The sequence below is a fragment of the Dipodomys spectabilis genome, unplaced genomic scaffold (assembly GCF_019054845.1).
Source record: "Dipodomys spectabilis isolate Male_0828 unplaced genomic scaffold, ASM1905484v1 ptg000335l, whole genome shotgun sequence".
Classification (NCBI taxonomy): domain Eukaryota; kingdom Metazoa; phylum Chordata; class Mammalia; order Rodentia; family Heteromyidae; genus Dipodomys; species Dipodomys spectabilis.
The window spans coordinates 873,320-895,593 of NW_024871012.1; the positions used below are offsets into that span (position 1 = coordinate 873,320).

The 22,274-nt window shown below is 38.8% G+C and overlaps 1 protein-coding gene across 3 annotated transcripts in view; it reads left to right on the top strand.

Moving 5' to 3' along the window:
* Positions 1–22,274, top strand: part of Pcsk5 (proprotein convertase subtilisin/kexin type 5) — a 293,974-nt gene that overhangs the window by 182,076 nt on the left and 89,624 nt on the right. For all 3 annotated transcript variants that reach the window (XM_042665577.1, XM_042665579.1, XM_042665578.1), the window contains one exon: positions 6,521–6,621. In XM_042665577.1, the coding sequence (XP_042521511.1) occupies positions 6,521–6,621 (101 nt within the window). The remainder of the gene's footprint in view (positions 1–6,520; positions 6,622–22,274) is intronic.

A 22,274-nucleotide genomic window follows, 5' to 3' on the forward strand; every position in this document is an offset into this window, starting at 1 on the left:
TCTTCAGTGTTCCTTTCTGTATACTTAGAGCAACTTCACACGACTGTGTACATTTGCTTATTTACTGTCTGGCGTCCGTGCTAGGATGGAAACTACTTGAGGATGAAGGCTGTGTTCCTTCCCAGAGCTTGAGCTCAATAAATGTTCATGCATCAATGCCTGTCAGATACTTGGAAGGACAGAAGCTTCCCGGGACCATGGGGAGGTGCATGTCTACTGTCTCTGGATAAACTAGTGAAAGGTCAGTGATTTAGCATCCAAAATTAACAGGAATCCTACATAACAAAGCCAAAAGCACAACTTTCTTGACTGTCCATTAAAGAATGCTTCCACCTCCCCAAATTTCTACCAGGTTGTGTTTTATAGATAAAGTTCTCGCTACATTATCTCTACCTTTTGGGACCGGTTCAATCTGTAACTAGTAATTTGTCTTTGTGATAAGGGTACAAGGTCTGGCCTAGTCCTCCTAGGAGGTGTACTGTGAGCCAAGATTTGGAGAATGTATTCTCTTGCTCTCTTGATGTCACTTTATTTATTTGTGCTCAGAGCAAACCTACTGTCTGACGTATCTCAGGGTCAACCCCAACAGCCAATTTCAAGTTGAGAAATTATCTTATTGCTCAGCAGAGGTGGCATTTGCTATACACAAACCTCCTGCCCTCTCTCCACCCACTCCCCCTCCACCTCATTCATTTTTCAAATGCAGTCATCCTTTGTACAAGATCGTCCTGTATCATCCCCGCTTCCCCTTTTGATTTAGCAACTGCCAGTACTTTTCATGAGTAGCAGAGCAGCAAGCTTGGATATTAATTATGTTCAGAAGATTGTCTGCATTCTCTTGAGACTGTGAAAAGGTGGAAAGGAAACATTGTTCCTGAGAATTTCTCCATTTTTAGATGTGTCAGGCAGTAGAACTGTGTGATACACACAGGCCACACAGGTCCACTTGGTCATGGCCACAGGTCACTTCTGCCATCCTTTCTGGATGTACCATGTTGCCTGTGTTTTCATGGATGACAGTATTTACAGTCAGCTTTTCCTTCTGCTCCTAATCCAGGATTCAGTATCTTCTCAACATACCCTTTTTGTTGCTCTCTGTCCTTGGCTTCTTTCAAACATCCTTTGTCTTGTACATATCTTTCTTGCAAATTTCCTTTCTTGCCACCAGTTTATTACAGTGGTCATTTTCATGGGGGGGAGGGGTAGGAAGCAGGAAGGTAGCAATAGTACAGCTGAGAATGAATAATGTTTATAGTTTAACTTCTAGGTTGTATCAATATGTGCAAGTAACTTTTCTAGATGAATTATAAGTTTCTTCGTACTTTATTCATTTAGTCAAAAAAAGAAGTGCCCCGGAATGGTTGCCTTATTGCGTGGGAGAGTTGAAGGTCTAAGACCAAAGGTGTTATAGGTGTGCTTGATTTGGGCAATTCAAATTAACCCGTAAATCTTGGGCCTCTGTGGGTGCTTACAACCAAGCCGAGGGTTTACAGGCCAAGTTGAGATGGTAGAGGGCCAGTGAATGAACAAAAGAGTTAAATTCCAAGTGGGAGTCCAGGTCAAGGTGAGGAGGGTGAAGCTGAACATAGAGAAGCGAAAACAGCACACGGTAGGATCCTGATTTAGTGATTGCTTGTTTGTCGGCAAGGTTTTACATCTACACACCTCATGTTCTCTTACCAATGTGGACGCTGGATCTTGTACTAACTTGTCATCTGTCATTGAATTCTCTACCAGCTGTGATGACTTACGTGGATACAAAGAGCGTTCGTTGATCCTTATCCCTTTAATATTACTAGGTTTAATATATCTATCTTATTTACAGACACATTTAAGTTTTGTTTCTGTACCTGAAACAGCTAGCTTGGCACATTTCAGATCCAAAATCAAATCAATGGCAGATACAAAATTCAACCTAACAGATAGCAGCAGAATCACCTCATGTTTTAAAAATATCTGTTCCATTGCCCTTTTAACAGCTAGGAGTCACTTTGGCATCATGATAATAAAACGAAGTTATTTGATATTAGGTAGAGAGAAACTTATACCTATAGTTTGCTGCAAAAGCCAGTCACTGAAAACAAAAATCAAACTGAACTGAAATTCCCCAGAGAATTGGCTCCCTAGAGAACAACGAAAATTCGAATCATCTCATAGAATGAAATGTGAAACATTAGGAAATAAGATTAGGAACATTAGGAAATGCACATTAGGAATAATATTAGGAAATAAGGATGAGAAAAGATGATGGATCTTCTCAGAGGAGCCTGGGGAATCCTGAACAATACCTACCCCTCCCACTTTTAAACCAACTCAAGATGACATCCCCAAAGTTTATAGGGTCCAAAAATTCATCAGCTACTGATTCTGAGAGATGCTGAAATTTTGCTGGGATATGTCTGATCTGGCTCAGAGTCCAGTGTCCTGTCTAGTTTCCTTCCCTCTTATGGACACAAATGATATTTCCCTGAGCAATCTGAGTTCTTAGGAGAAAAATTGTATTCATCATTTGAAGAATGAAGGGTAGGGATTTGGGCCGTGTATGACATACCATCAGTACTGAGACCAAATTCTGAGATCTTCTTTAGAGTGTCTAATGCTATAGGACTTCATCATTCTGGCTTTGCATAGAGTCTGCAAACTTTCTGCCCCGTGTTGTAAGGTGAACATTGTCCTTTCAGTCTTACTGTCTTGTTCTCCTCTGTGTGTGTGTGTGTGTGTGTGTGTGTGTGTGTGTGTGTGTGGTGTGTGTGTGTGTGTGTGTGTGTGTGTGTGTGTGTGTGTGTGTGTGTGTTGTGATTAATACTCTTAGGCCAGGTGGTTCTAGTTTTCAAACGTAATTCTTCAAGATCGCATACTCCTTGGTGGTCTTTGGCTTTTCTTTGTAAAGACAGACATAAAACATCCTCTGGTACTGTAGCTTCTCTTGAGGATAAAAATTGTGCCTTAGATCTTTCTGGTAATTTATACCTAAATAGGTCCTTCCGTGGCAGGAACTTCCTCGTGAAATGACCCAGCTGGAATTTCCACTAAAGCAAAGGTGAAGGGAGTGAGGATGTGTTTGCTTCTTTTCCCCCATTCCTCCTAACCTTCCCCCTTGCCATCACCTTCCTGGACTACTCCTTTCTCTCCCTTAGTCCCTAGTCTCAAATTTCACTTCATTCCAGTTGGTTGAAAAGATTACAGCATGGTGGTGACTTGGACGTCTACATTAATAGCATTTAACACCTCCTTGGCGTATATATGTAAAACCATTGAGCAGCTCTTTTTCTTTCTTCGACCCAATGCTGTATGTGGAGAAGGCATATTCCTGTTGCAAACACGACATCATAAAATTTTCATTGTTTGTGTTTGGCTGGAGGTAGTTATTTATGATACTCAAAAATGCTGCACACACTTGGACTATTTATTCTGGATCTGTTTCTGTGTCTGGTGCAGCTGAAGAATAAGCAATATGAGCCAAGTTAAAAATCGTGAAGCCAGCCACAAGTCATTGAAAAAAAAATACTATAATAAAAAACTTGGACAAAGGAATGTGACCATGGGGTGAGGTAAAATGAGAAGAATGCAGGCAAGGCCATCTTTAAACAACCCAGAAAAAAAGCTGTTTCTGAGGTGTTCCAGCACCAACTTAGAGATCAGCACTTTCAAATTAAAGATGAGAATTCACCCATGATTTCAAATGTAGTAGAATGCTTTTTGAAAAACACAGTAATTTCACTTCTATTTACAGACTCCAAAGAATTGAAACTACAATTTCCGAGGCATTTTTGTACATGAGTAGCACTACTCACAACAGATAAGTTGTGAGATAATCCCTTCCATCAACAGATGAATGGATTTAAAAAAAAAAAAAAAAAGGAAATCAGCCACACAGGCTGGTGGCTCACACATGCAATCCCAGCTACTCAGTGGACTGAGACATGAGGAGCAAAGTTCAAAGCCAGCCTAGGGAGGAATGTCCATGAGACTCTTCTCTCCAATAAACTACTGAGAAAAAGCTGGAAGTGGCCCTGTGGCCCAAGTGGTAGAGTGCTAGCCTTGAACAAAAGATAATGCCTAGGCCTTGAACCAGCACAAAAGAAAAAAATGAAGAAAAGAAAGGAAAGCCTTCCACAGGCTACAATGTGGTTTAACTTTGAAGACGTGACACTATGTGAAAGACAAATACCATATGATTCCACTTTATGAGGAATCAAATACATAGAAAAAAGATATCAGTGGTTCCCAGGAGGCAGGGAGAGACAATGAAAAGTTATAACATTGTTGGTTTTCATTGTTTAATATGAAAAGGGAGTAGTGGAATGCATATAGTTAACAATGTTGTATTCGATACATGAAATGCTAGAAGTAAATTTTTGTTATATGATTTTTAAGCCCATTAAAAGATTGCTTTTTTATTATCAACAATGGTAAGTCCAGAAAGTTTCTAAACAAAAATAGATATGGCTGTATTCCCCCATACTACCATAATATCTGTCTGTCTGTCTGTCTGTCTGTCTGTCTACTTACCAACCCACCTACCTATCATCTATATTGTGCTTGTCCTGGGGCTTGAACTTGGCCTGAGTAAAACTGTCCCTGAGCTTTTGTTTTTGCTCAAGGTAAACGTGAGCTACTGGCACCTGGCATCTATACTTCTTCCTTCCTTCCTTCCTCCCTCTCTCCCTCTCTCCCTCCCTCCCTCCTTCCCTCCCTCCCTCCCTTCCTTCCTTCCTTCCTTCTTTCCCTCCCTCCCTCCCTCCCTCCCTCCCTCCCTCCCTCCCTCCCTCCCTTCCTTCCTTCCTTCCTTCCTTCCTTCCTTCCTTCCTTCCTTCCTTCCTTCCTTCCTTCCTTCTTTCTTTCTTTCTTTCTTTCTTTCTTTCTTTCTTTCTTTCTTTCTTTCTTTCTTTCTTCCTTTCTTTCTTCTTATTTTTTTGATCATGGAACTTGATCTTGAGGCCTGGCCAATGTCCCTGAGCTCTTTTGCACAAAGCTAGAACTCTATCACTTTGAGCCACAGCTCCACTTCTGGTATTCTGGTAGCTATTTGGAGATAAGTCTCCTGGACTTTCCTGCCCAGGCTGGATTTAAACTCACTCCTCATATCTCAGCCTGCTGAATAGCTAGGATTAAAGGCATGAGCCACCAGCACCCCAGCTTGGCATTTATATCTTTTTGTTCAATCTTAGTCTTTCTATCTGTCAGCAAGTAGATCCACTTAGTACAGATAGTCTGGTAGTGTTAGAGGTGTCAAATACAACAGAGAAAAGACAATAAGAACAGTGTAAAATGAAATAGGCCAACATGTTGGAACTATGTATAATGGACTATACAAGGGTCTACTGAAATATCTTCATGTGACATAGAGGAACGTATGTAACAGCTTTCACAAACCAAATCCAGCTCATCTTTCTATGCCTTTTGAAGAAAGCACTTTAAACCACCAAGGCTTGCTTTTCCAATGCCTCCATCCCATTTACTTTTCTGCTGACCTTTTACTCCTCCTTTCTTCTCTGCAGTGTGTAGTGATATGGCTGTCTTAATGCCAGAGATTTTCTAATGCCATTCATAGCTCTAAAGAGTCCATTCACATCTCACTCATCAGGTGCATTTTCAAAGAACACATGATCACACCCAGCCAAACGGTGATTCTTGTCCAGCGTGGAAGATTTTTTAAAAAGATTTTATAGATATTACAATGAATTGGAAATTGTATTGAGTAATATTTGATTTCTTGTGTGAAAGCAAATTTAAAATTAATCTTCTTTTTTAGTGAGACAATAATGAAACAAACATTGAGAGTCATTGCCCTTGCTGAAAGGTAATGTTTTCTTCAGCCATAACTAAAAGTGAACTGGATTTGAGCCAAGAAAATGATCTGATTGCAATAATGTGCCAGTAGACATGTATACTGTGATTGTGTATGAAATGTAATGGATGCAAACGGATTCTGCTTTGCTTTTCCCATCTGTGTAAAAGCTTAGAGAAAACTTGTATCATCCATGCTGCATTTCTCTGAACTCTGGAAAGATTCAAATCAGCTGACTGAGACAGAGCTTCCTTTGGACTTTTACACTTGCAATGTCATTGTAACAGTTCAGGGAGGGTAGTGATTAGTGTTTATCCTTCATGCTGACAATGTTCCATTCTAGCTGTTGGTTTGACATGTTTACTGTTTTGAAGTGTGGGATCAATGGGCTAAGTCTCATTTGAATCTGGGCTAGTACTAGAGTTCAGAGCCTAGAGTACAATCATTCAAGGAAATACTTCCTACCCTTGATGTTTCTCTCCGTAGGCTCTCTCTAGTCTTGTTTCTGATTTTAACATAAGTCGAGTCCAGTTTTTAAGCTTTACTTTATTGAAGTTGATGTACACAGGTGACTTTCTCAACGTGATAGGATCACAGAATAATGGGAATATAGAATTTAACATGAATCTTTAACAGCTCTGCATTCACACTTGGGAATGCATTCTCTTTCTACTTGCCTTTGCTCGACGTTGACTTCCCCAGTCTAAGTTTTTCATTTCTGTATTGTAGATCACGACAGACCTAAGGCAACGATGCACAGACAACCACACCGGGACATCTGCCTCAGCACCTATGGCTGCTGGCATCATCGCGCTGGCCTTGGAAGCCAAGTAAGCCTTGATTTCTTTATATCTTCACGGGTGACAACTCCCGAACTCCTCCTTGCCCCTTTTCCTGTATATAGTTCCTAGCATAAAGGCCCCAGAAGCTAGACTTCCCAATGTCACCTCTAACGCATCAAACTGAGTACATGTCTGTAATCAGAACTTGGGATGTAAAGACAAGGGTATCTTGAGTTCTAGGACATCTTGAGCCACACATATCATGAGACTCTGTCTCAAAAGCACAAACAGATAAATTCTCTACATTAAAAAGATAAGCCTTTGGTTTTTATATACCTAAAAAAAATCAGGCTGTATAATTATCTTATTATGGAGTCATAGCGTGAACATGCCAGTTGGCTGCAACAGTCATGTCTTGAGATTTTTTTTATTCTAGTCTAGGAACGTTCCTGTGAGTCTCCAAAACATTAGGTCAGCCCATTTCTGGTCACTTTTTATATAGTATTGTGAGGCTGCTCAGATTCCATTACAACAGCACGGTCACAAAGCAACTCTAGAGGACAAAATATTGTCAAGGTCATGTGGCAGGCGTCTAGAAACAAGGGTAACTCACTTCTCTCCAAGCCTGTTTCTGTGTCCAAGAGATCTGTTCATCTTCCACTCCAGGTCTGTCTATAATGTCTGGTGATCTAGTTGTTGTAATGCCAAAGAGATTTACTCATGACATTCATTAATCCAAGGAGTCTACTAACTCACCTCCCAAGTCATATGTGCTCTCAAGAAACTCATGATCAGCCCCAGCTCAAGGGGAATTCTTGTCCAGAGGGGAATAGTTTTTTTTCTTCTTTCTTTTTGAAGATCTTACAGATAATATCATGGTAAGGCTTTTTTCATTTTCTCTCTTTCTAAAATAAATGGGCTCATTTGCCATTGCCATTTGAAAACGTAATACAGATCTAAATTCTCTTCTCCTCAATTTCAAAACTCAAAATACCCAGAAAATTATACACTGTTTTTCAAATGTAACATTGGATGGCAAATCTGTCTTGCACTAATTTGAGGCGATTTTCATCCTTTACTTACTCAATTTATTCTGAAAATTCCTATTTCCACTTCAGAAATCCTCATGTCTATAATTATGAGGTGCTGACTCAGACCCCACTGAAGGCCTGGTGTAATACATGTTATAAACATCATCTCTGAGAAGTATTTTGAGTTCCAAACACATCTGGCCCATGGTTTATAGAAGACGATTGGAAAGCCTGTTCTCTGAGGCTCTCTCTGCAAGATCATAGCAGGAAAAAAGGACTAGAGTAATGACCTCAACATTTTTCATAAAAAAAAAAAAAAATCCTACAGACCTCACTAGGAAGGTGTGGGAAAGTTCATTCATCTAATTGCACCATGAAATAGAGCAAGGAAGGAATATAGGGTAATGATTAAGCTAAGGTATTACAGGAAGAATCTTGTGTATTCATTCCCAGCATACAGTGGCTTCTCAACATGTATAGTTGCTTCTATAGATCTTGATAAAGAGCCTGCGTTCAGGCCTTGATACAATGTGGATATGGCACATTGCTAAGTCACCAAGGGTTTGAACTAGAACAAGGAACAGAACATAGGCTCCAGATGTTGTATCGTATCTTTGTGTGGCCTCCTGACGAAGCCTCATCATTGGGAGAGATCCAAGGCCCCATGCACATTTGGATTTCTTGCTCTTTGACAAGATTCAATATGCAATCATTTAAAACATACTATATCTGTTAAGGTGTTAAAAGTTTGGGTTTAGCAAGAATCTGGCACCCTATGAAATTCTCACTTTACAACTTTTCGCTGGAGTGTTCTGGCAGCTGAAATCTCAGTTTAAGTGTCTGTGTTTTTAATTTGGTGGACTCTAAATAGAATTTTTGGAAAAGCCTATTTTCTTTCTGACATTCTACGTGGTTGTTCTGGAATATTTTCCTTCCCATGAAATAAGAAGAAAGGAAAATAAGAATCAAGAATTCCTCCACCACCTTGTCTTCACCATAAAGACTGTGATCATTTAGCATTTCCTCCATTTTTATTAGCCTATATTAGTGTACACAAGGTTTTCTCTGTGACCATGCATGTACTATATCCTAACTGACACCTATTTTCAATAATAGTTCTTCTACACACTCTAGATGCTGAAATAAAAATCCTTCTATTAAGTTTCCAGAAAGTCATTCAATGGTGGAGCTGGGTAACCCATCGGAAGATTGTGACAATTTTCTTTTCTTTTGTGTGTTGAGCATTTTCAAAGAAAAGATTTATTTTGGCTCAAACTTTGATGGGTAGAAGTGAACTTGTATTCCCCAAATACGGGTTATGTTCCTGGAAAATCTACTATCTTTTAGCATTTTAGCAATGAAATTTAATCAGAGGTCTAAAATAGTCAACAATCCAATAGAATGCAGACAAATACTCCTGTCTTTGTAACACCACTGGTTTGACCTACAGGCCAATCTGCCTGCAAGTGAAGCTGAAAATTACAGGAAAAGGGTCTGTGTATTAAAGAAGTCGGTCAGGCATTGATATTAAACCAGCAGTCAAATAAGCTGTGGCTTGAGGGGAAATTATCTAAAACTAAAAAATTGTAGAGAGGACCTGAAATCACAGTGTACGAAGGTTGCAGTTTGCTAAGCCTGGCCTATTTACCCAATTCCACGCCTTGCAATCTTCACTTCTGTTTCTTCTCAATAATACTTGAACCTTGATATTTGGACATTTAGCCTTCACGGGACCAGAAGCTGAACACTCCGATCTATAAGGTACTCCTGTGGAAAGAGAGTGGAGAGAAAGCTTCAGCAGACAACATGAGGGTTGAGGACAAGCATGGCTGCCCGCATCAGGGTTTACTGAGTAACTACACAGACTGAGCCTCAGGTCAGACAACAGCACGCAGAACCAGCTAGTCCCTATTAAACTGCATGGTCCAGCTATTCCTGCACTGTGAGGAGAAATGTGTTTTTCTCTGAATGGACCAGGTTGTAGAACTCAGTTGTGCTGACATCAGGGAAACATACCAAATCCCTCCCCCACCTCAGCCTGCTTTCTTACACTCCCAAGTGCTGGCCTGCAGCAGACTTTTGCTGCGTCAATTGGAAAAGTTGTATTATGGATGCTGTTTTTACCAGTGTTCTCTCTGACATTCCTAATCCTGCTCAGGACACGAAGGGCAAAGCAAACAAATGCAAAACAGAGTCAGATAAGCTCAGAATGACCAGATTGAACAACTGATCATGTGACAGCTCACAGAACTTCTATGACATCCTTTTCCTGCTGGATCTATAAGAGCCAACACTGCAGCAACTGCCGCTGTAATATGCCCCCCAGGTTCTTTAGTGAAAGTATAGTCCCCCTTTGTATTCATGGGCCCTACAGTCTTCACTTTGACCAGCCACGGTTGAAAATATTGAGAGAGCAATTTCAAGTGTACCAAATATATACACACTTTCTTCTGTAGTTCTCTAAAAATGCAGAATAGCAGTACTGACAGACATACCATTTATATTAAGTATTGTAATACATCTAGAGGTGGCTTAAAGGATGCATAAGGTTTTGGTGGTGCTGGTGGTGCTGGTGGTGCTGGTGGTGGTGGTGTATGTGTGTGTAGAAGGAACTGGAACTAGTTACTTTTGCATAGCTGTGACCAAATACCTGAGAGATTCAACTTAAGGGAGAAAATATTTCTTTGGGCCCATAGTTTTAGAAAGTTTAGTCCATGGTCACTCAGAGTGTGTTGCTTGAGCGACAAATCACTAGGTCAGGATATTGTGGCAATGGAGAGCTGTTCACCTCATGACAGACAGGTAACAGAAAGCAGGACTAGAGGAAGGGGCCACAGCAAGACAGATGCAAAGACCTCCTCCCCAGGACTGTATTTCTCCAACTAGTCCCTTCCTTTACGATGTCTACTCTCTCACAGTAATGAGATCATAGTGTAAATCCATCAAGGGATTAAGCCATGGATGAGGTTACAATTGCTTCCCCCGAACTCATTTATCCGCTAGCAACCTAGCCCCAACACACGAGGCTACGTGGAATATTTTGTATGTCTTTATAGCATGGCATGTCTTGAGCATCCGTGAGCTTTGGCATTTGTACAGGGTCTTGGAACCTTCCTTCATAGATATGAAAGGATGACTATTTTTTTTTCCTTGTCCCCAAGATGGAAATGAGTCTCAGTTCCTTCCTATACCATTCAGCCCTTTATCTGCCACTTTTTGCACAGCAGCCGGGGCGGTGGGGGGGGGACGGGGAGGGGGGGGGGGTGGCTTAAGTTCTGTAGCTCACTAACAGGTTGATTATGTATCGTTTCTCTACTAAATTAATCCATTTTCCTCTGTTCCCTTATAATCATAAACAGTTTCAAAACAGTTTCAAGAAAGTAACTGTCATCTTAAAAGAGAGCTGGGATGAAACACATTTTCATTGGAGTAACCTCAGCATATATTAGTTGCTCTAGTGGTTTTTTTTTCCAAATTTTAATTTTAAGCAATTAAATTTAGGTTTATATAACTTCATGGTAGTTTAATTAAGTCAATAAGGAGCATGTACTGATGATTACAAGGGACGTGATTGCTGTGTTGGCCATAAGTGACTTCAAATGATGTCACTCTAAATAATGAAACTCACCCACTTCAAATAAAATGAGTGTACTAGGAAGCAAGTTTCTTACAGGAATAAGAAAGGAAAGACAACTATACTAATTTGGGGTAAACAGACCTGGAGTATACAAAGTCACATTGGTACAGTGTTTGTACTGACAGCCTAGTATTATACCCATAGTCCTCTAGATCTTTAGGAAAGAAGGTGAAGGCAGAAGGGGAGAAGACGCTCCGTAGCCTGTCAGCTTTCACATGAAATGGTTTGTAACGCTGAAGCAGCTGGCATTCGTAAAAGTAGAGGGTTTGGGTTTACAAATAATACACCGTTGGAAATCTTCCTGACCTGAATTTGCACATATTAGTAAAGAAAAGTCATGTTTTTTTCTTTTAAATGTTTTTCTCACATTTTTTTTTACCACCAACAAGTTGTACAGAGGGTTTCATTTTGACATGTCCATACAATGTGTACCACGCCCCTTGACTGCACTCATCCAGCCTGTAATTCGCTTTCATTTTCTCTCCACCTTCACAAATACATCTCCACAAGCTTCACTGTTCCATTTCACAGAGGCTCATAAAGACTTTTGATCATACTCTTCCTCACCCTTTTCACTTTCCATCTCTCTTACCTCTCACTAGTACCCTTCGCTCAAGACCTGTTTTTACTTTTCTGTCCTTCATTTTTTTCCTGTAGGTGAAATGTTCTAAGGAGTTTCACCATAAACGTCCAGACCACCCCACCCACGCTAGTAGACAACACCTTACAAGAACTTTCATTTTGTTATCTTAGTTCAGATACCATACATATTGGTATGGTCCTCCTCTAAAATTCATTTCCTTTAGTTTGATTTCAATAAAAGTCATGGATTATGATGAACTATTTCATCCTTCTTAGAAGTGGGAAGCTTTTGTTGTTTTAAATTTCTTGAACCCAACTGAAACCCTCATGGACTCATAAGACATTTCAAGTGAACAGAAGAGAAATTTAAAAAAAAAAAAACGTATTAAATAAAAAAGATTGTTGAATTTTGAAAAAGCAAGCTGCATGAGGTAAAGGAGTATGTAATGTTATTTGTATACTTTTTACAGATATACAAAATATTTAATAGTAAATTATAACTTGAATGTATGTATCTGAAGGAGAGTTGAGAATAAGTGTAACTAAAGCATATTTTGATGGGTCTAAGAAAGAAAGATAAATACAGTTATACTTGCAGTTGTTATTAGTCTATGGTTCTTGAATAGATATTTTATACAAACATCCATTTTTTAATTGAGTGGATGATATGCTTTTGTTTGATATATTTTTATTTCTCTTCTGTTCATTAGAAAAGCCATATTTTTGTGGAGCATTTTCTATGTTTAAACATCAGCATTAACTCAAGAAATTCAAAATTGAAGTTCATCAAAGATAGCTTTTTTTCCCCTTGAATTGCAAAGGATCTTTCTGAACAATTGGAGAGTGTATGTTCAGCAACTAAAACACAGTACTCTATAGAGGATATGATAAGTCAAAGGGACTGAGTCAGGCAGAAACTCCTGAGATTATTGATGACATCGAAGGTAGAAAGAACATTCCACTAAATAGCTCAAAAGTCTTTGCCTCAAATTTCAGCTATAGGAATTCATCTTACAATGAAAAACCCAGAAATAATTCGAGATTACAATTCAGAAAATAAATGAACTAAGGCAACAGCTATTATTCTTGCTATATTCTAAAAATAAGGTTGGTAATATGAATTTTTAGCTGCTCTTCATACCTTATACACAAATGCACACCCACACACATATACACCCCACAAAACACATTTCCATACAAAGTTCATCTATATTTCGCTTAGTACCATTGTTTTATTACCACTGATTTATGTTTTACGGACACATAAAACATGTAGAACATAAAGAATATAATTCTACATTATTTACATAATCTTATGGTACTATATGTATTTTCTCTTTTTCTTCTCTTTCTTTCCTTCTTTCTTCCTTCCTTCCCTTTCCTTTCTTTTCCTTTCCTTTCAATTCTTTTCCTTTCCTTTCATTCCCTTTCCCTTTCTTTTTTTTCTTTCCTTTTTCCTTTTTGTCAGTTATGGGACTTGAACTCAGGGCCTGGTTGATGTCCCTCAGCTCATCAGCTAAAGGCTAGCACTCTACCACTTAAGCCACAGTGCCACTTCCGGTTTTCTGGTGGTTCTTTGGAGATAAGAGTCTCATGGACTATCCTGCTCAATCTGGCTTTGAACTGTGATCCTCAGTTCTCAGCCTCCTGTGTAGCTGGGATTATAGGCATAAAACACAGCGCCCGGCTACTATAGGTATTTTCATATCTATCATCCAGATGAGACCTAAAGTTCTAGGGAATAGGATTGTAACTTAAGATATTTATATGCACATATATAAGAAACATTGTTGAACACTAGAAAAACTTAAGGTAGAATGGTATATACTACATAAATTATGTAGAGCATAATTAAAGTATTTGTTTAAAAAGTCTCTTGGTGCCAAAGGATTTCGTAATCTCGTTAGGCAAAGAAATGCGCACTAGCAGATACAAATTATTTACAACAGGCAATGTAATCATCTGCGGGACGGTTAGAGGGTTCAAGACTTGATTGAATGTAGAAACGGCTAGCTTTGATAATTCAAGGGAACTCTGTTCCTCTCATACCTTGGAACCCTTTCTTTTTTTTTTTTTTTTTTTTAAATTTTATTTTATTTTATTTGAGAACATACTGTACAGAGGGGTTACAATTACATGGGCAGGATAATGCATACATTTCTTACCAAGCATTGCATCCTCCTCCTTTGTTTACCCTTCACCTCCCTTCCCAGCCTCCCCCCTCCCTCCCATCCAATCATACACCCCCCCCCCCCCGACATTGTAAAGCTGGTTTTGACATGACATTTTGTACTTCTCATTGTTGCAACAGGTCCACCTGAATCCTTAAACGACTTGTTTGTCCCCGTCTCCTCCACATGTTATACTGACATCAAATATAGTGAAAGCAGGGGTTACACTGTGGGGGAGGGACATACAAAGCAACAAAGAAATAATCTTATAAATGCATTAGAAACACATGCATGAAAGAAACAAAAACATTAAAATACATATTTGAGGTTTTGTTTTCCTAACATCACATTATCTGACTTTTTCTGCTTGACTCATACCTATACTAGATATTGCAAATAAGGGAAACCATGGGACCTATGTTTCTTTGGGCCTGGCTTACTTCACTTAATATAATTTTTTCCAAGCCTTTCTTATATGTAGAAATTTTTTATCAAACTCATTTCACAGCCAATACTTGACAAATCTTTCTGCTGTACATTTATTTTCTCCATAGGAACACTGAGATGTGAGGAGACTTTCTCAGTTTAGTATATATAAATTATTTTTGCTTTTCAGACCCTTTGTTGCTATTTGTTAGTGATTTTTTCTTTTTGCTGCCTAACTAAGGTAAAATAAAGACTTGGTGGCATTTTCTCACTGGACTTCAAAAGGAGGTCTCTGTATGCTTTATCCTAATGGAAAGAGGGCAGACATTAAAATGTCTAAGCATAAAACATTTGTGTTGAATCAAACCACGATTCACATCACAGGCTATTGAGGGTTTTTTCTGGGGGGGAGTTGTCTTTGTTTTTAGTCCTCAAAATTATTTTCTCAAGAAATTAAACTTACTTGGTGCTAGTGGCTCACACCTGTAATATTGGGTACCTAGGATGCTGAGATCTGAAGACCCTGGTTCATAGCCATATGAGGCAGAAAAGTCTGTGAGACTCTTAACTCCCATTAACCAGGGGAAAAAACAACAAACAAAAACTTGAGATAGAAATGTGGCTCAATTGGTAGAGCCAAAAAGCCAAGTACATGTGGAAGGCCCAGAGTTCAAGCTCTAGTACTGAAACCAAAATAAACAATAAATAAGTAGAAATTAATGATGTGAATTATCTGAATTTCTTGTAACCCTGAAAAGCCCACCTCTATCAATCTTCTGCAGTTCTGATCACCACTGCATGACTTTGCTCCAATGTTCATTATCATCTGTGTTGTTGATATATACTTCCAGTTCAGGAAAGATTTATTGCAAAATTCCACTCCCCCCAAATACTTGTGATACAGTTATTATAAGAAATCAAAACCTGGGAGAGTGGAGGGAACATCTGGGATTTCCGTAAACTAGCTCTGAATTTAAGTAACTCATGGGGATGGAGAGGACTTCAAACTTGTAGATCAGAGCACACTCAAGGGAAATCATATAAAAGACTTCATAGCCACAAACTTATCTCAATACCAGAGTCAGCCTCTTAATCCTGCACCTTGTAAAACCTATCTTTTCTTCTTTCTTGATGCTATTTTCATTAAAAACACACTTCAGTATAACATATTCTGTCGAGAATTTTTCCCAAGGGCCACAATTCAGCTGTTCAAGAGTTGCAGTAGGTGCAGAATACAAATAAAGTGTTTGGTTATGGTGGGCAAATTTCAGAGAGCCTACAACAAATCCTTTCCTGTGAGGGGAGCTTTACTTACTTCAGTTAGAATGTAGAAAGTAATGTCCACCAGCAGCGAATACAAACATGTGCACCCGACTTTGTGCTATCACACGGTAAAGCAAAACAGGGATCACACCCACCCTTGTTTGCACAGTTTCTTGTGTGTTGTAATGTAGTTTGTTTGGCCTTTGAATGTAGCTCTGATTTCTGGCATGAAAGACTGGGTTTGCACAGCAGGAGGAGGGTGAGAAGAATTACAAGGTAATCAGGCAGGAGAGCTGAAAAGAAACGTTGTGTGGTAAAAGCAGCATGCATTTTCAAGTTGAGGCCACATGGTAGAAAAGGGATGTACTGTCCTGGATTACTCCCTATAGTGAAATAATTGTAACCAGGCTTGAGAGCAGTTACCACGGGCCTTCTGCCAGGACTGTGCATGGAAATAACTTTGTTATGTCTACGTACACACAGACAATACACGCTGTCCTCTAACACTTTTCGAGCTCAAATTATGTACAAGCCAAGTTTCCCTGGACTTAACTCTGTACCTAAGTAATGGTTTCAAACAGGATGGATTCCAAAGGTATCCATTATGACTGGAAAAGCTCTGGTTAACAGTCTTATTCACCTTGATATTTAGCTAGTGTTTTTCTGTCTCCCTCCCCAGACAAGGACACTGATAAGCCCTGACTGTAGAGGTGTCAGCTGCTCTGAACTTCATTAAGTTTGTAGCTCTTCCTCTTTTCACTCAGCCTTATTTTTAAAAAACACATTCACTGAAAACATGTTCTTTTCTTATGTCGGTGGGTTTAGTTGCTCATTTGTTTCCTTTGTACCAATGCTAAGGCTTGAACTCAAGGCTTTGACATCTTCCTTGGCTTTTTTACTCTATGCTGACCCTGTCCCCCATGAGACATGCTTCCACATCCAGCTTAATTGGTTAATTGGAGATAAGAGTCTCTGGGGTTTGTCTGTCATGGCTGGATTCTTAGTTCTATTGCAATCACCAGAGTCTTTTGTTGTGTAGCTGTTCTTCACGTTTTCTGTGTCAAATTGCAGAAATGTCTTAGGTTATTATAAATATCTAATTTGACAAACTATGTGGAAAACTAGTTTTAGGGGTTCAGAAGAGATTGAGGGCATGTGGACAAGGTGATAGCAATTGGGATAGAGACATATGGGTACTTGATGTGCACTGGGCAGGTATAGGCTGCATGGGAATAAGTTGAATGTGTACCTAGAAGGAAAGGGCACCGGGGAAAAGCAAGCTAAGCCTAGTTCCTTTGCTGAATTTGAATGGGGTTTTTTTTTGTGCCACTTATAGCAATAGATAGCTCTTGTTTGTGCCCATGGTATTCTGGGAATTATAAGAAACATAGAAAGCTGATGGGTCCTGCAGATCCTTAAAATGAGAACTGTGTGACTGAGGTTGGGAAAGACAAGGAGAATGAAAGCAGGGCTGACACTGGCCAACACGCATTGTACTTGTCCACTGACATGTTTATTTAAAACTCCTTTCTTTGGGCAACTACTTAGAGATAATAAAAAAAATATTTTTAAAAAGAAAATGAGACCTGCAGCAAATACCTCATCACTTACTGAGGATGTCTCCCAGCTTCGTGGTAAGTCTTCACTGCCTGTCACGTAGATCATGAGTTCTGTACATGACTGAGACAGTTCATATTTTTGAAAAGTGAAGGAAAATAAAGAATGTGGGTTTATTTGAATTATAACTTGCCTATGAGCTTCTGTGTCCTTGAATACACAGTATCAGGGTAGGAACAGCAAATCCCTACCCTTTACACAGTGACCCAGTAAGATTGCTTAGAAAAAAAATCTATTGATGCACTTGTGAGTTTAAAAGAAATATAGAAAATCTAGTGTTTCCAATTTGTAGATGTCACTCATTGCCAGGAAAATTTTTGCTCTTAATAGTACCTCTGGTTATACCCCAAGTACCTTCAAATATCATTTTTCTTGCTAAGGAAAGATGATTTTTTTTTTGTCCAGGGCTCATTACTTTCACATCATAGTTTCCTAGTTAATCACTTCAGTGAAAGCATTATTAAAAGACATTCTCCGTAACGGCTCATTCGATAGCTTCTTCAAATACCACATCTTTGTATTTGTAGACTCTTAAATATATCCCTAAGCTCTACATTGAAATCCAAGTAAAGTTCAAGTCTGTTTATACTGCCAGTGTTCCTGGACTGAGTTTTTAATCAGTTTGTTCTCTACTTACATTGATCTGAAATAAAGTTTTTTTTTTAAGTGATAGGACTTTTTTTTAAAAAAAAACTAAACTTTTTTGTGTTTCTTTGCTTCAATGACATATTGTTTCAATGACTCTAAAATCTAAAATTTAAATAAATATATATATATATATATGATATATATCCTTCTTGAGGCCAATTTTCATGACATGTCTTTTGTTGATCATGAAACTGAATATCCACTAAGAAAAAGTATTAACTTATTTTAGAATATTCCCAAAAAAATGTAGAGACATCTGGGAGGGATGGAGGTGTCATTCTTTACCAATAAAATGCTTGTAAAACAAATAAAGATAGGGACACCCCAAGGCAAAAAAGTATCTTCTTGCCTTTTTCCTTCCCTCAGTGTGTAGACATTACTAAGTGATTAAATATATAAGTAGTGACAAAAGAAAAATTAGTCAGCATTCACTCCATGTTGGATCACAGCCAAATATTGAACTACTTGGTTGTATCTAGAGTTGTATTGAATCCTTACAGTAGAACTTCAAAGTAGGCATTATCTCCATGTGTCCGATATAGCAAATGAAGCCTGGGAACTCACACAAGCAGTACGTGATAGATCTGGAAGTTGAACTGAATGCAAGGTGCCACTAGGGTGTGCCCTTCTGGTTTAGAGCAATTATTGTTGCTCTCACACTCAATACAAATGGCCACTACAAGGGGCATACATTTGGAAAGGAAGATAGGACTTCTGAGCAGGCATAAATTAGGAAGACTTGCAGGGTTGGAGGGATTTGAGGTATATAAGTTCTTTTTTTTTTTGTGAAAATATTGTACAGAGGGGTTACAATTACATATGAGTACATTTCTTTTTTTTTACTTTTTTATTTTTTTATTTTAGTTTTTTTCATTTTATTTTTTATTTTTTGTGATCATACTGTACAGAGGGGTTACAATTACATAGGCAAGATAATGAGTACATTTCTTATCAAGCATTGCAGCCTCCTCCTTTGTTTACCTTTCACATCCCTTCCCAGCCTCCCCCTGCCCCCCATCCAATCCTCCTCCCCCTCACTCCCCCCCCCCCCCCCCCCCCGCCTGCACTAAAATTGTAAAGTTCGTTTCCGACATGACAACTTGTACTTCTCATTGTTGCAACGGGTCCTAAGTCTCCCACAACTCAGGAGAGTGGAGCTGGCTTTACTCTATTCTTTTTTTCTTAACTGTAGTGTGCATGTGTCTCATTATGGGATCTTATTTTAAAATGTGTAGTTCAAAGCCCTCTACATCAAGTAATTTAATTTCAAATCATTCATAAATCATGAATCTAGCTGTAAGCTGATGTGGAGTGGAAGTGTGTTACACTAGCTGCAACCCAAAGAACAGTGTGTGGCATATAGCAGGCAATCAGTCACACATGTGTGCAATGATTGAGAGAATGATGGAGTAAAAGACCTCTCCCTACAGTTATTCTGAAATATACGTAGCTATCTAGGTATCTGTAGAGTAAGGGGTCTGTGCCAACAAGTTGTTTTTGTTGTTGTTGTTTTCAGTCATGGAGCTTGAACTGAGCGCCTGAGTGCTTTCTATGAGCTCTTTTGCTTAAGGCTAGCATTCTACCACTTTGAGCCACAGTGCCTCTTCCGGTTTTCTGGTGGTTAATAGGAAATAACAGTCTTACAGACCTTCCTGCCTAGGCTGGCTTTGAACCACAGTCCTCAAATCTCAGTCTTCAGAGTAGCTAGGATTACACGCATGAGCCACCAGTGCCTGGCTCAAGCAGAGTTATTTTAATCTTATGCTTAAATAAGCATTGTGCTAAGAATTGGACAAAAATTTCATAGTTCATGCCACAGCAACCAGGGATTAGGCAATCAGGTTGTATACACACTTGACCTTATATCTCCCTTTAAGACAGCCTTCTTGGGCTGGGAAGGTGGCTCAGTGGTAGAGCACTTGCCTTGAGCTGAAGAGCTGAGGGACAGCGCCCAGACCCAAAGTTCAGGCCCCAAGACTGGACCCCCCCCCCAAAAAAAAAAAAGACAGCCTTCTTTTCAATTAACAGACTCATATTAAAGATACTTATTCTAATGTGGAGAAAACAATAAATAAAATAAAGCATGGTTATATTGGTAATACCATCTGTTACTCTATTTGTTGCTGTTGAGTTATTATTTAATGACATTAACCACAATTCAACTGTCTCAACTGTGAGTGATTGCAACTGTGACTAAGATGTAGAATAGAAAGCCAAATGATAAAGAAGAAAGGCTGAATTATCTGTTAATTCTTATCTTCCTACAACTTTGAAACATGCCTGTATAAGATTGAAAGCAAGTTGAATGCTGACATTTACTTCAAAGACTAAAGACTAACATTGTGCACTAACTTAGCATGACTGCACTAAAATAATAGTAAAACTTATTATTTTAAACCATTGGTGAGCGCTGGAGTTTATCTCAAATATTGAGTACACCATCAGGGAGTGTTGGGTTGACAGAAGGGACTTGACGTGAAATTCAAGGTAGGGAAATGGCTCTGAGACTATTCTGCTAGTTATTTAAGAAGGGGAAACCTTTACAAATGACTTGTGAGCGTTGTCAAGAGCTACCTAGAGAAAGTCTGATGTGTAGGTGATCATATTAGTCATGTTGAATTCTTACTTACTGCCCTGAGTTTAGGTGCCATTGGAATTGACACGTAATGGCCTCCTCTTCTAAAGCAGATGTGGTCAATTGTATAAATTTCACTGTACTAAAATCCTCAGTTACATGGGATCCCATACCTGGAATATAAAATAATTGTTATCAGTGTGTCTGTGAATCATAACGTTGGAAAGCTGCCAAGAGACCATCTGGTTTGTGCAGAAGTTTGGCTGAGAATATTAAGCATCCCAAGGCAGAGGAGATGTGGAATAGAAGAGGAATAAAAGATTGTATTTAAGGCATAATGTTTAGCTTATTTTTTAAAAATTAAAGAAACTTATTTCGTGATGACAAGCTATTTTACTGATAAACTTTCTTTTTCTACCTTTAAAAAAAAGAATGTGCATTAATTGTACAAATTTCCTTACCGGTATATAATATATTTGGATCATATTAACTCCTCCTACGGCCCCATTCCCTTCTTCCCACTTCTCCCCCAAACACGTTTCATTCTCTCCTCCAGTGTCTTGTATAAGTTTCATTACAATCTTCTCCAATGTAATGTACTTCAGTCACATCTGCCCCTACTCTTCCTTTTTCTTCTTGTATGATTATCCTTGGCAAAATTAAAGGAAGGTTCATCACCTCGTGTTGATTCCTGTAAAGGCTCGTCTTTGGAGTTGAAAGGGCTGAGTCTGTTTTGTTCTTGTAATAGCAAACATCCAGTTCACTCTCTGTACCTTATGGTCTTCAAGGGGAAATTCACATTTACTTTCGATTGATGGATACCTGGAATGGCCATCTCTTGGCCACCAGTAGCAATAGAACCATTTAATTATACAAATACTTGTTTTGGAAACAAAAGGAATATAAATCATGCACACATACACATATAATGAAAATTTCCCTCCTGACTCAAATCTCAGCAGTGTGCCATGCTTGAATAATGTAACAACTCTTGATGTAATAATACTATTTTCAAATAATCTTTGTTGTTTTATTTTTCCTTTCTTTTCATGTCAGTCCTCAGCCTTGAACTCTGGGGTTGGGTGCTATCCCTGTACTCTTTTGCACAAGGTGAGCTCTCTATTGCTTGATCCACAGCTCCACTTCCAGCTTCTTGGTGTTAATTAGACATAAGAGTTTCACAGACTTTTCTACCTGGCTTTGCGTTAAACCACAGTCCTCAGATCTCAGCCTCCTAAGTAGCTAGGCATGAGCCACCGACATCAACTTAACAAATATTCTTCATGTCATTTATTATGAAAATATTTTCATAGTGCATTATGTGTAGTCTATATATTTCTTTTTTTTTTTTATTTATTTATTTTTTGGGTCCGGTCATGGGGCCTGAACTCTGGGCCTGGGCGCTGTCCCTCAGCTCTTCAGCTCAAGGCTAACGCTCTACCACTTGAGTCATAGCGCCACTTCCGGCTTTAGTCTATATATTTCTTTCCCTTCACATAGTATTTATCTTACTGTTTTCTTCAGGTAAACTTGCATGTGTGTGTGTGTGTGGGGGGGGGGGGGGGATTGCTAGGGATAAACCTAACCTTATAAATCAAATAATGCTTTAACCAACCTAGACTTAAAAAGGGTTATATTAAAGAAATTTTCATGTCTTTGTATATCCTGTTCAGTTGTTAGAGATTATTGAGAAACTCTTGAATTAGAGAATTAATATTCAAATTGAATTTCACAAGACTATTTCAGAGTAT